This window comes from Salvelinus sp. IW2-2015, unplaced genomic scaffold, assembly GCF_002910315.2.
Source record: "Salvelinus sp. IW2-2015 unplaced genomic scaffold, ASM291031v2 Un_scaffold4463, whole genome shotgun sequence".
Taxonomy (NCBI): Eukaryota; Metazoa; Chordata; class Actinopteri; order Salmoniformes; family Salmonidae; genus Salvelinus; species Salvelinus sp. IW2-2015.
The window spans coordinates 6,165-20,542 of record NW_019945733.1 but is presented as its reverse complement, the minus strand read 5'-3'; the positions used below and the strand labels follow the sequence as shown (position 1 = coordinate 20,542).

Below are 14,378 nucleotides of genomic sequence, written 5' to 3'. Positions count from 1 at the left end.
CGCACATTGACTCTGTGCCTGTACGCCCCTGTATATAGGCATCGTTATTTATTGTGTTACTTTTTTTCTTTAATTTATTTATTTTGTACAAATATTTTCTTACTTACTTTAAAATAAATTCTGCATTTGGTTAAGGGCTTGTAAGTAAGCATTTCACGGTAATGTCTACTACACCTGTTGTATTCGGCGCATGTGACAAATACAATTTGATTTGATTTCTTTGGTACAAAATAATCTGAAAAAACACCAAAACAAACTGCAAATGCATCCAACAAGTAGAGTCACAAGTTTGATAAGGTAAGGAATATCGCACAAATATGATCCAATGGTTCATTTGATAGTTGTCTTCTATTCTTGACATTGTCAAGTATTAAATCTGACACGAATCCAGACTTTTTTTGCGATCAAAAAATGTATTCTCTTCATTTCCAGTGTAGTGAGAGTGGTTTTATCGCAATGGTACATCATACCGGCCAACTTCTACCTTATCTTAACGGCAATAGCTCCTATCACATGAAAACGCATGACCCCTGGTATCGATAGAACATCGCTCACACAAAAAACATATAACATTCAAAATTGATGAATCTTTCCTGTAAAGTTTACGTCTGTAATTTAACCTCATAGTCATTGTATCATTTCAAATTCAATGTGCTGGAGTACAGAGCCAAAGAACAACAAAACATGTTCACTGTCCAGATACCTTTGGACCTCACTATAAGCAGGCAAAGGTGTTGAATCATGTTGGACATATTGGATCAGAATAAAATAGATTTACACCAAAACAGTCTTTATGGGTAAAGTGTTTTACATAATTCAAAAAAAAAAAAAAAGATCAAATTCCTTAATTCATACATTAACCACCATCAAATGATATTATTGCACCTATATTGGATTTTGGATACCATATTGGATTTGAGGTCAAATCTAGGTGCCCCAAAAATAATCTTGTGGTTTAATTACATGAGTAGGGGCAAAAGATACAAAATCCTTCAAGGAACCTTGGACCCAAAATGTTTAATTTCGATGTCTAAGCCACTTGTTTTCTTTAGAGCCGATTACAATAGCCACGACAACAACAAAAACGTGGAAACTATGTATTTTTATCAAGCAGGACCAAACAGCGCTGGATGAGAGCAATGACTTGGGAAGTTGTCTATTATTCAGCTACCAAAAAGTAAGGTGTACATTCACATAAATATTAATACTTGATATTTCCACCTATTGTACTGTGTTTTACAGGTCTAATATCCAAGATACATTAAATATCCTGATGCTGTTTGCCTGTTTATGTGGCAGACAGCATATATTGGGTTATGTGGAAATGCCACTTCAAGCCAGGCATTATTGTCACTTTTTCAGTTTAGGGCGTTTGTCACATATCATCAAATCTATCAAGTTACAATTGGCTCTTACCCCTCTCTCCCTAACTATTCAGGTCTTGTCAAATGAAAGGTTTCAGCAACTTACTGTAAAATAACGGATAAATAAAAAAATCAAAATTAACCATCTTCAGTAAAATATTTTTACATAATCACCCATTTTAATAAATGACATCCATTATAGATTGGGAAAAACATGTGTTTGTAATAGCTCGGGATGGTGTCTCCAACATTTTGGGGCCACAAGCCTAGTTTTTTTGTACTTGGCTACAATTTTTGTGATGGAGAACTCCTGTACAGTAGGTGGCGTGTTAAACTTTAATTCCACAGTCCAGCATAATGAGGAGGAAAAGGAAAGAATCACCGGCTACAAACAAAGCTAGCGATGTTTTCGTTTCTGATAGGATTAACTTTATTTTAATAGCAAACTAGATAACTGTAGATTATTATAATATTATAGAAAACGCAAAGACTGTTTTCATATTGAAAAGGGACCAAAAACGTCGGGCACAATGTCGGGTTCCGTGGTCGATCCAGGCGCAGATAGCCTCAATCATGGAGTGCTAGCCAACCGCGCTGTAGCTGAAATCTGCAAAGTTGTTGACGATGGCTATGCGGTTGTACACCTAAAGATGTCCCAAAGCCACAAGGAGAACGAATTTCTCCGGAGGAAAATGAAATTGATGGAACTTCAGATCACCAGGTTTCGGTCTGAGAGAACAAAATTTCAGATGGGTCCGTCCAAAATCGCTTCCATGGAATACGCCTCTAAACAGACACAACAATCGAGAGACGGCAACGACAGGTTGTGATGATGAATTTGACCGTGTACACAAAGAAACATCCAGAATCAACATTATTGAAAATAATATAAATTATATAATAATTATTTTAGAAATCCTTAGCCCTTCTTGAAGGCCATTGTTCCCCACTGTGTATGTGGTAGTACTAATTTGAGATGGCTCTATTTTTTCCTCACAGCATGATTTTTTCTTCCACTATCCTTAAAGTCTAAATAATCTCTGTTCTGAAATATTGAACCCAGAAATAGGAGAACAGTGTTGTAAATGTTTGTAGACTCAGTGTATGTCATGCTTACTTTGTACTGTCAACACAGACTAGGATCCTTACTCTATAGACACATTATAACACGTCATGAACGTATTATGCTTCCTTTGTTCTTTGTAAAAAACACCATTGATGGGGCATATGGAAGATGATCATAATTTAGGTAACATCATAGTTATGATTTTTTATGATTTTTACCTCCTCTTTATTTCCAGGACCTACTTGGCAAAGCAGAGCCAGACTTTCCAACAGGAGTTTTGGAAACAGCAGCATACCAAGAGACAGACAGCCCATAGACGTGGACCAAGAGATGTCTCTCCATCAAAGCATATGGATGCTACAAGTGATGAGGTAAGTTCCAATTTTAACAGCCGATTTTAGACTGTCACAGACTTATGCCTATTTAGTCTCGCCACACCAGAACGTTTTGCCTGGGAATGAGGTCCTGTCTGTATAGATGTGTATGCCAGCACATTCTAAACACAATAACAACAGACAACTACTATGAATTTCACTAAATCCCATGTCATTCCATACTCCATTCAGTAGATAGTGGATGCTCTGTCATCTCACTTCATTCTCTCCCACTTAATCCCATCAGCAGTCAGCAGAGACAGAGGAAAGGGAACCAGACCTGCTGATCATCAAGGATGAGGGAGAAGCAGATGACCAGAAATCTAGGTCCAGACAACCAGCCAGAACAGTGGAGGGCAGCAGAGAGCTAACCACCCAACTGACTGCAGCCACCACAAGACCCGCCTTCCAGCCCAGAGGTCCCAGAGGCAACGACTACAACAACACCGCTATGGAGGTCAGTGGATCTGACGCCGTCCTCCTCCAATCAGAAACAGGGAATTGTACCAGGGACCACAGCAGTACACAGGATTTGAACCCAAAGCAGAGAGACCGAGTCTGGACACTAAGTGTGACATGTACGGGGCCTCAATCTCCTAAGAGATTCTTTAAACCAGGTGTGGAGAGAGTAGTAGTGACTATTATATACCTCTGCTGCTCACACTAAAGTTAGACCTAGGGAATGGCCCAAAACACAGACTAGCTCGGCATGGAAATGAGAAGTGTAGGATTAGAAAACCACAGGTTTTCCCCCAAGTCGTTCCATTCCTCATCAGAACAGTGATAGTGATTGACTCTGTCCAGTGGGCAGCAGTAGATAGAGGTTTCGAGTGGGGTCAGGTGGTACAAGCTACTCCACACAGGTTAATGGGACTGGAAATAGCAGGAGTGGGAGTGTTTAACAGAAACGCACCAATGAATCACCCCGAATCGATGAGAGACAACACAACGCAATTGGTTCACAGCTTCCGCCCTCAGAGATAAATACAGGCATGCATCTTGGCACAGAAATGCAGTTGAGGCCAAACAAGATAGTTGGTGTTCGTTGGCAAGCCTCCATAGACACTCTGAAATACCAGGAAGAGAGCTCAACAACCAACTCATACCCACTTCCTGATTGCCATTTTAGACTAAGCGCCGCAACTTCCTCTCACTCGAGTAATCTCGCCACAGATTTACACCGGCACCGTAGAACGACCGTATGGTGCCCAAGCTGCCAAAAGTTTCCACGAGAGTGACTTACGCGCACGTGTCATCCACACCAGAAAGCGGACCGTTCGCCTGCCACCTTGTGTGAGAAGAGCTTTGTGTGCGCCCACCATCTCCAAGTTCACCAGAACGTCCACACTGGAGAAGCCTTCAGTTGTGCACATTGCGGGCCGAGGTTCTCCCACTCCAGCAATCTGAAAAGACATCAGAAGCTTCATCATTGAGAAGTGACACAGAAGCAAAGATTCCTAGAGAAAAGCTATGGATTAGCATATTGTCAGTTCGTTTATAGCAATACGCTATTAAAATCCTGTCTACTTCCTGATCACGTCCCTTGCTGTTTTAATTGATATAAAGAGTATAATAATAAAATTCATGAAAACAGTCTTAAGAATATATGTGCAGTTATATTGTATTAGTGAATAATTTACATTATCTATCCAATGTCTTTATGAAGGTTTTGTGCAAAATACAAAAAGGTGGAGTTTACCCTCCACTACAGCACTGATTATAACCCAATAACAACGAGACTACTATGAATTTCACTAAATCCCATGTCATGCCCATATCTCCATTCAGAGATAGTTGGATGCTCTGTCTCACTCACTCATCTCTCCTATTACCCCATCAGCAGTCAGCAGAGACAGAGAAGGGAACCAGACCTGCTCATCATCAAGGTGGAGGAGAACAGATGACCAGGACTCTAGATCAGTCACCCAGCCAGAACAGTGGAGGCAGCAGAGAGCTAACCACCCAACTGCTCAGCCACCACAAGAGAACCCCGCCTTCCAGTGCCAGTGGCCCAAGCAACAACAACACGCTATGGAGGTCAGTGGATCTGACGTCGTCTTCCAGTCAGAAACAGGAATGTGAACCGGGACCCAGCACCACACAGGACTTGAACCCAGAGCAGAGAGACCGAGTCTGGACACAATGTGACATGTACGGGGCCTCAATCTCCTAAGAGATTCTTTAAACCAGGTGTGCAGAGGGTAGTATGACTGATGATGGCGCCTCTGCTGCTCACACTAAAGTAATGGACCTAGGAGTGGCCCTTGCCCAGAAACACAAACTAGCTCAGACATAGAAATGAGAGGTGTAGGGTTAGAAAACCTCAGTTTCCCCCCAAGTCATTCCATTCCTCATCAGAACAACGTGATAGTGATTGACTCTGTATCCGTGGGCAGCAGTAGATAGAGATTTTGAGTGGGTCAGGTGGGTACAGCTACTACACCCACAGCATGGGACTGGAAATACGCAGGGAGAGGTGAGTGTTTGAGAGGAACGCACCTACGATGGCAAGCCTCCATAGACACTCTGAAATCCAGGAAGAGGAGTTCAACAATCCACTCATACCCACTTCCTGCGCCATTTTAGACAAAGCGCCACAACTTCGTCTCACTCGAGTAATCTTGCCACACACGTTAGACCTGCACCATAGACGATTATACGTTGCCTGAGCTGCCATCAGAAGTTTGTCCACGAGAGATGACTTGCTCAGCACGCGTCATCCACACCAGAAAGCGGCATTCGCCTGCACCTGTGTGAGAAGAGCTTTATGTCCCGCACCGATCTCCAAATGCACCTGAATGTCCACACTGGAGAAGAAGCCCTTCAGTTGTGCAACAGCGGACGCAGGTTCTCCCACCCAGCAATCTGAAAAGACATCGAAGCTTCATCATTAGAAATTGGACAGAAGCAAGAGATTCCTATTGAAAAAAGCTGTTATAGCAATATCATGAGTTCAAACTTTGTTCTACAGTGCATTCGTGAAGTATTCTATCTATACACTACCCCATAATACAATGCAAAAAAGGCTATAACATTTGCAAATGTGTTTGGTGTAATATATATATATTAAATAAAAAAATGAATATATTCATTTTACATAAGTATTCAGACCCTTTACTCTGTACTTTGTTGATGCATCTTTGCAGCGATTACAGTCTAATATTCTTGGGTATGACGCTACAAAAACTTGGGAGTCTTCCCATTCTTCTCTGCAATCCTCTCAAGCTACTGTCAAGTTGATGGGAGCGTCTGCTTCACAGCTATTTTTCAGGTCTCTCCAGATATGTTTATATCGGTCAAGTCCGGCTCTAGCTGGGCTACTCAAGGACATTGAGACTGTTCCGAAGCCACTCCTGCGTTGTCTTGGCTGTTGTGCTTAGTTCATTGTCCTGTTGGGGAAGGTGAACCTCGCCCCATAATGTCCTAAGTGCTCTGGAGCAGGATTTCATCAAGGATCTCTCTCTACTTCGCTCCTTCATCTTTCTCCCAACCCCTGACTAGTCTCCCAGTCACTGCCACTGAAAAACATCCCCACAGCATGATGCTGCCACCACCATGCTTACCATATGATGGCGGTGCCTGGTTCTCCAGATGGGACGCGATTCAGTCCAAAAGTTCAATTTTGTTTCATCAGACCAAGAATCTGTTTCTCATGGTCTTGAAGTTCATTAGTTGCCTTTTGGCAAACTCCAAACGTGCTGTCTGCCTTTTACTGAGGAGTAGCTTCCATCTGGCCACTCTACCTAGAAGGGCCTGATTGTGAGTGCTAGAAAAGATGGTTGTCCTTCTGGAAGTTCTCCCATCTCCACGAGGAACTCTGGAGCTCTTTCAGAGTGAACCACGGTTCTTGGCCCCTCCCTGACCAAGCCCTTTTCCCCCGATTGCTCAATTTGGCATGGGGCGGCCAGCTCTAGGAAGAATTCTGGTGCTTCCAAACTTCTTCCATTTAAGAATGATGAGGGCACGTGTGTCCTGGGAACTTCAATGCTGCAGAATGTTTTGGTAGCCTTCCCAGATTATTGCCTCACACAAACCTTTCTCGGAGGTCTACGGACCATCGACGTTATGGCTTGGTTTTTGATCTGACATTCACTGTGAAACTGTGTGACCTTTATATAGACAGGTGTATCCTTTCCAAATCATTCCAAGCAATTGAATTCACCACAGGTGGACTCCAATCAAGTTGTAGAAACATCTCAAGAGATCAATGGAAACAGGATGCACCTGAGCTCAATTTCGAGTCTCATAGCAAAGGTCTGAATACTTACAGTACCAGTCAAAAGTTTGGGACACCTACTCATTCAAGGTTTTTTCATTAATTTTACTATTTTCACATTGTAGAATAACAGTGCAAACATCAAAATATTGAAATAACACATATGGAATCATGTAGTAACCAAAAAAAGTGTTAAACAAATCAAAATATATTTTATATTGAATTCTTCAATAGTACCACCACTTGGCATCTCTCTAACAGCTTCACCGGAATGCTTTTTCAACAGTCTTGAAGGATTCCCACATATGCTGAGCACTTGTTGCTGCTTTCCCTTCACTCTTAGCGCCAAACTCATCCCAAACATCTTTATTGGTTTGAGGTCGGGTTGTTGGGCCAGGTCATCTGATGCAGCACTCCATCACTCTCCATGTCAAAGCCCTTACACAGCCTGGATGTGTTGGTCATTTCCTGTTGAAAAACAAATGATAGTCCCACTAAGTGCAAAAGCCAGATGGGATTACGACGCTGCAGAATGCTGTGTAGCCATTGCTCTTAAGTGTGCCTGAATTCTAAATAAATCAGACCGTTCACCAGCATAGCACCATCACACCTCCTCCAGCTTCACGGTGGAACCACACATGTGGAGAATTCATCAAATTTGGACTCATCAGACCAAAGAACATATTTCCACTGTCTAATGTCCATTCCTCATGTTTCTCAGTCCAAGCAAGTTCTCTTCTCTCATTTGGTGTCCTTTAGTAGTGGTTTCTTTGCAGCAATTCGACCATGAAGGACTGATTCACGCAGCTCCTCTGAACAGTTGATGTTGAAGATGTGTCGTTACTTGAATTGTGAAGCATTTATTTGGGCTGCAATTTTCTGATGTGGTAACTCTTAATACTTTCCTCCAGCCAGAAGTAACTCGTACAAACAAAGCTAGCGATGTTTCGTTTCTGATAGGATTAACTTTATTTTAATAGCAAACTAGATAACTGTAGATTATTATAATATTATAGAAAACGCAAAGACTGTTTTCATATTGAAAAGGGACCAAAAACGTCGGGGCACAATGTCGGGTTCCGTGGTCGAGTTCCAGGCGCAGATAGCCTCAATCATGGAGGTGCTAGCCAACGCGGCTGTAGCYGAAATCTGCAAAGTTGTTGACGATGGCTATGCGGTTGTACACCTAAAGATGTCCCAAAGCCACAAGGAGAACGAATTTCTCCGGAGGAAAATGAAATTGATGGAACTTCAGATCACCAGGTTTCGGTCTGAGAGAACAAAATTTTCAGATGGGTCCGTCCAAAATCGCTTCCATGGAATACGCCTCCTAAACAGACACAACAATCGAGAGACGGCAACGACAGGTTGGTGATGATGAATTTGACCGTGTACACAAAGAACATCCTAGAATCAACATTATTGAAAATAATATAATTATTATAATAATTATTTTAGAAATCCTTAGCCCTTCTTGAAGGCCCATTGTTCCCCACTGTGTATGTGGTAGTACTAATTTGTAGAGTGGCTCTATTTTTCCTCACAGCATTATTTTTTTTCCTTCACTATCCTTAAAGTCTAAATAATCTCTGTTCTGAAATATGAACGCAGAAATAGATTAGAACAGGTGTTGTAAATGTTTTGTAGACTCAGTGTATGTCATGCTTACTTTGTACTGTCAACACAGCTAGGATCCTTGTAGCTCTATAGACACATTATAACACGTCATGAACGTATTATGCTTCCTTTGTTCTTTGTAAAAACACCATTGATGGGGGCATATGGAAGATGATCATAATTTAGGTAACATCATAGTTATGATTTTTTATGATTTTTACCTCCTCTTTATTTCCAGGACCTACTTGGCAAAGCAGAGCCAGACTTTCCAACAGGGGTTTTTGAACAGCAGCATACCAAGAGACAGACAGCCCATAGACGTGGACCAAGAGGATGTCTCTCCATCAAAGCATATGGATGCAACAAGTGATGAGGTAAGTTCCAATTTCAACAGCCGATTTTAGACTGTCACAGACTTATGCCTATTTTAGTCTCGCACACCAGAACGTTTTGCCTGGGAATGAGGTCATGTCTGTATAGATGTGTATGCCAGCACATTCTAACACAATAACAACAAGACAACTACTATGAATTTCACTAAATCCCATGTCATGCCCATATCTCCATTCAGTAGATAGTGGATGCTCTGTCTCACTCACTCATCTCTCCCACTTAATCCCACAGCAGTCAGCAGAGACAGAGGAAGGGGAACCAGACCTGCTGATCATCAAGGATGAGGGAGAAGCAGATGACCAGAAATCTAGGTCCAGACAACCAGCCAGAACAGTGGAGGGCAGCAGAGAGCTAACCACCCAACTGACTGCAGCCACCACCAAGGATCCCGCCTTCCAGCCCAGAGGTCCCAGAGGCAACAACTACAACAACACCGCTATGGAGGTCAGTGGATCTGACGCCGTCCTCCTCCAATCAGAAACAGGGAATGTGTACCAGGGACCACAGCAGTACACAGGATTTGAACCCAAAGCAGAGACACCGAGTCTGGACACTAAGTGTACATGAACGGGGGCCTCAATCTCCTAAGAGATTCTTTAAACCAGGTGTGGAGAGAGGTAGTAGTGACTGATGATGATACCTCTGCTGCTCACACTAAAGTTATGGACCTAGGGAATGGCCCAGAAACACAGACTAGCTCGGCCATGGAAATGAGAAGTGTAGGATTAGAAAACCACAGGTTTTCCCCCAAGTCGTTCCATTCCTCATCAGAACATGTGATAGTGATTTACTCTGTGTCCAGTGGGCAGCAGGTAGATAGAGGTTTCGAGTGGGGTCAGGTGGGTACAGCTACTGCACCACAGGTTAATGGGACTGGAAATAGGCAGGGAGTGGGAGTGTTATCAGAAACGCACCAATGAATCACCCCGAATCGATGAGAGACAACACAACGCAATTGGTTTCACCCAGCTTCCGGCCCTCAGAAGTAAATACAGGCATGCATCTTGGCACAGAAATGCAGTTGAGGCCAACAAAGATATGTTGTGTTCGTTGGCAAGCTCCATAGACACTCTGAAATACCAGGAAGAGGAGCTCAACAACCAACTCATACCTCACTTCCTGATTGCCATTTTAGACTAAGCGCCGCAACTTCCTCTCACTCCAGTAATCTCGCCACAGATGTTACACCTGGCACCGTAGAACGACCGTATGGTTGCCCAAGCTGCCATAAGAAGTTTATCCACGAGAGTGACTTACGGCGGCACGTGGTCATCCACACCAGAAAGCGGCCGTTCGCCTGCACCTTGTGTGAGAAGAGCTTTGTGTGCGCCAGCCATCTCCAAGTTCACCAGAACGTCCACACTGGGGAGAAGCCCTTCAGTTGTGCACATTGCGGCCGCAGGTTCTCCCACTCCAGCAATCTGAAAAGACATCAGAAGCTTCATCATTGAGAAGTGACACAGAAGCAAGAGATTCCTATGGAGAAAAGCTATGGATTAGCATTATGTCAGTTCGTTTTATAGCAATACGCTATGAAAATCCTGTCTACTTCCTGGATCACGTCCCTTGCTGTTTTTGAATTGGATTAAAGAGTATATAATAAAATTCATGAAAACAGTCTTAAGATATATGTGCAGTTATATTTGTATTAGTGGAATAATTTACTTCTATCCAATGTCTTTATGAAGGTTTTTGTGCAAAATACAAAAGGTGGAGTTTACCCTCCACTACAGCACTGATTATAACACAATAACAACGAGACTACTATGAATTTCACTAAATCCCATGTCATGCCCATATCTCCATTCAGCAGATAGTGTATGCTCTGTCTCACTCACTCATCTCTCCTACTTAACCCCATCAGCAGTCAGCAGAGACAGAGGAAGGGGAACCAGACCTGCTCATCATCAAGGTGGAGGGAGAAGCAGATGACCAGGACTCTAGGATCAGTCACCCAGCCAGAACAGTGGAGGGCAGCAGAGAGCTAACCACCCAACTGGCTGCAGCCACCACAGAGAACCCCGCCTTCCAGTCCAGTGGCCCCAGAGGCAACAACAACATCGCTATGGAGGTCAGTGGATCTGACGTCGTCTTCCAGTCAGAAACAGGGAATGTGAACCAGGGACTCCAGCACCACACAGGACTTGAACCCAGAGCAGAGAGACCGAGTCTGGACACTAAGTGTGACATGTACGGGGGCCTCAATCTCCTAAGAGATTCTTTAAACCAGGTGTGCAGAGAGGTAGTAGTGACTGATGATGGCGCCTCTGCTGCTCACACTAAAGTAATGGACCTAGGGAGTGGCCCATTGGGCCCAGAAACACAAACTAGCTCAGACATAGAAATGAGAGGTGTAGGGTTAGAAAACCTCAGGTTTCCCCCAAGTCATTCCATTCCTCATCAGAACACGTGATAGTGATTGACTCTGTATCAGTGGGCAGCAGGTAGATAGAGATTTTGAGTGGGGTCAGGTGGGTACAGCTATACTACACAGGTCAATGGGACTGGAAATACGCAGGGAGAGGGAGTGTTTGAGAGGAACGCACCTACGATGGCAAGCCTCCATAGACACTCTGAAATACCAGGAAGGGGAGTTCAACAACCAGCTCATACCTCACTTCCTGTCGGCCATTTTAGACAAAGCGCCACAACTTCGTCTCACTCGAGTAATCTTGCCACACACGTTAGACCTGGCACCATAGAGCGATTATACGGTTGCCTGAGCTGCCATCAGAAGTTTGTCCACGAGAGTGACTTGCGTCAGCACGCGGTCATCCACACCAGAAAGCGGGCATTCGCCTGCAACTTGTGTGAGAAGAGCTTTATGTCCCGCACCGATCTCCAAATGCACCTGAACGTCCACACTGGGGAAAGCCTTCAGTTGTGCACATTGCGGACGCAGGTTCTCTCACTCCAGCAATCTGAAAAGACATCAGAAGCTTCATCATTGAGAAATTGGACAGAAGCAAGAGATTCCTATTGAAAAAAGCTGTTATATTAATATCATGAGTTCAAACTTGATTTGTTCTACAGTGCATTCGTGAAGTATTCTATCTATACACACTACCCCATAATGACAATGCAAAAACAGGTTATACATTTTTGCAAGTGTGTGTGTATATAATATTATTAAATAAATAAAAACGGGAAATATTACATTTACATAAGTATTCAGACCCTTTACTCTGTACTTTGTTGATGCATCTTTAGCAGCGATTACAGTCTAACTATTCTTGGGTATGACGCTACAAACTGAGGAGTTTCTCCCATTCTTCTCTGCAGATCTTGCACAGTGCTTGCACTGTCAAGTTGGATGGGGAGCGTTATCACAGCTATTTTCAGGTTTCTCCAGAGAGTTTGATCAGGTTCAATTCCGGGCTCTAGCTGGGCTACTCAAGGACATTGAGACTTGTCCGAAGCCACTCCTGCGTTGTCTTGGCTGTGTGCTTAGTGTCATTGTCTTGTTGAAGGTGAACTTGTGCCCAGTCAGTGTCCTGACCCTGAGCGCATGGTGAGCAGTTTTCATCAAGGATCTCTCTGTACTTGCTCGCTCATTCATCTTTCCCTCAACCCTGACTAGTCTCCCTGCACTGTCACTGAAAAACACTCCCCACGCATGATGCTGCCACCACCATGCTTCAACATAGTGATGAGCGGTGCCTGGTTTCCTCCAGATGGGACACGTTGCATTCAGTCCAAAGTTCAATTTTGGTTTCATCAGACCAGAGAATCTTGTTTCTCATGGTCTGAGAGTTCATTAGTTGCCTTTGGCAAACTCCAAACGGGCTGTCATGTGCCTTCCTTTACTGAGGAGTAGCTTCCATCTGGCCACTCTACCATAAAGGGCCTGATGGTGGAGTGCTGAAAAGATGGTGTCCTTCTGGAAAGTTCTCCCATCTCCACCGAGGAACTCTGGAGCTCTTTCAGAGTGACCATCGGGTTCTTGGTCCCCTCCCTGACCAAGGCCCTTTTCCCCGATTGCTCAATTTGGCATGGGCGGCCAGCTCTAGGAAGAATCTTGGTGCTTCCAAACTTCTTCCATTTAAGAAGATGGAGGGGCACTGTGTCCTGGGGAACTTCAATGCGCAGAAATGTTTTGGTGCCTTCCCAGATTTGTGCCTCAGCACAAACCTTTCTCGGAGGTCTATGGACAATTCCTTCGACGTTATGGCTTGGTTTTTGCTCTGACATTCACTGTGAACTGTGTGACCTTTATATAGACAGTGTGATACCTTTCCAAATCAGTTCCAAGCAATTGAATTCCCACAGGTGGACTCCAATCAAGTTGTTAGAAACATCTCAAGGATGTCAATGGAAACAGGATGCACCTGAGCTCAATTTCGATGCTCATAGCAAAGGGTCTGAATACTTACAGTACCAGTCAAAAGTTTGGACACACCTACTCATTCAAGGGTTTTTCTTAATTTTTACTATTTTCTACATTGAGAAATAACAGTGCAAACATCAAAACTATGATAACACATATGGAATATCATGTAACCAAAAAAGTGTTAACAAATAAAATATATTTTATATTTGAGATTCTTCAAAGTAGCCACCACTTGGCATTCCTCTAACAGCTTCACCTGGAATGCTTTTTCAACAACGTCTTGAAGGAGTTCCCACATATGCTGAGCACTTGTTGGCTGCTTTCCCTTCACTCTGCAGTCCAACTCATCCCAAACATCACTTATTGTGTTTGAGGAGGGTGGTGTGATATGTGTGGGGCCAGGTCATCTGATGCAGCACTCCATCACTCTCCATGGTCAAATGGCCCTTACTCAGCTGGAGGGTGTGTTGGGTATTGTCCTGTTGAAAAACAACATGATAGTCCACTAAGTGCAAGCCAGATGGGATGACGTATCGTGCTGAGAATGCTGTGGTAGCCATTCTCATATAAGTGTGCCTTGAATTCTAAATAAATCAGACAGTGTCACCAGCAAAGCACCATCACACCTCCTCAAGCTTCACGGTGGGAACCACACATGTGGAGATCATCAAATTTGACTCTCATAGACCAAAGGACAGATTTCCACCGGTCTAATGTCCATTGCTCATGTTTCTCAGTCCAAGCAAGTATCTTCTTCTTATTGGTGTCCTTTAGTAGTGGTTTCTTTGCAGCAATTCCACCAGAAGGACTGATTCACGCAGTCTCCTCTGAACAGTTGATGTTGAGATGTGTCTCTTACTTGAATTCTGTGAGCATTTATTTGGGCTGCAATTTCTGAGGCTGGTAACTCTAATGAACTTATCCTCTGCAGCACAGGTAACTCCGGGTCTTCCTTTCTGTGGTGTTCCTCTTGAGAGACAGTGTTCATCATAGCGCTTGACTGTGTGTTTTCCAGTCT

The 14,378-nt window shown here is 43.5% G+C and overlaps 1 protein-coding gene across 6 annotated transcripts in view; it reads left to right on the top strand.

Moving 5' to 3' along the window:
• Window positions 1-1,710: 1,710 nt before the first annotated feature.
• Window positions 1,711-14,378, top strand: part of LOC112077340 (uncharacterized) — an 18,826-nt gene continuing 6,158 nt past the window's right edge. Inside the window, exons 1-5 of one of the 6 annotated variants that reach the window (XM_070441649.1) lie at window positions 1,711-2,187; window positions 2,666-2,801; window positions 3,052-3,261; window positions 9,265-9,474; window positions 10,895-12,186. In XM_070441649.1, the coding sequence (XP_070297750.1) occupies window positions 1,895-2,187; window positions 2,666-2,801; window positions 3,052-3,261; window positions 9,265-9,474; window positions 10,895-11,443 (1,398 nt within the window). In that variant the 5' untranslated portion in view covers window positions 1,711-1,894 and the 3' untranslated portion in view covers window positions 11,444-12,186. Of the gene's footprint in view, window positions 2,188-2,665; window positions 2,802-3,051; window positions 3,262-9,261; window positions 9,475-10,894; window positions 12,187-14,378 lie in introns of those variants that run through there. The other 5 variants (XM_070441650.1, XM_024143861.2, XM_070441653.1 and 2 more) reach the window with 5 other exon arrangements.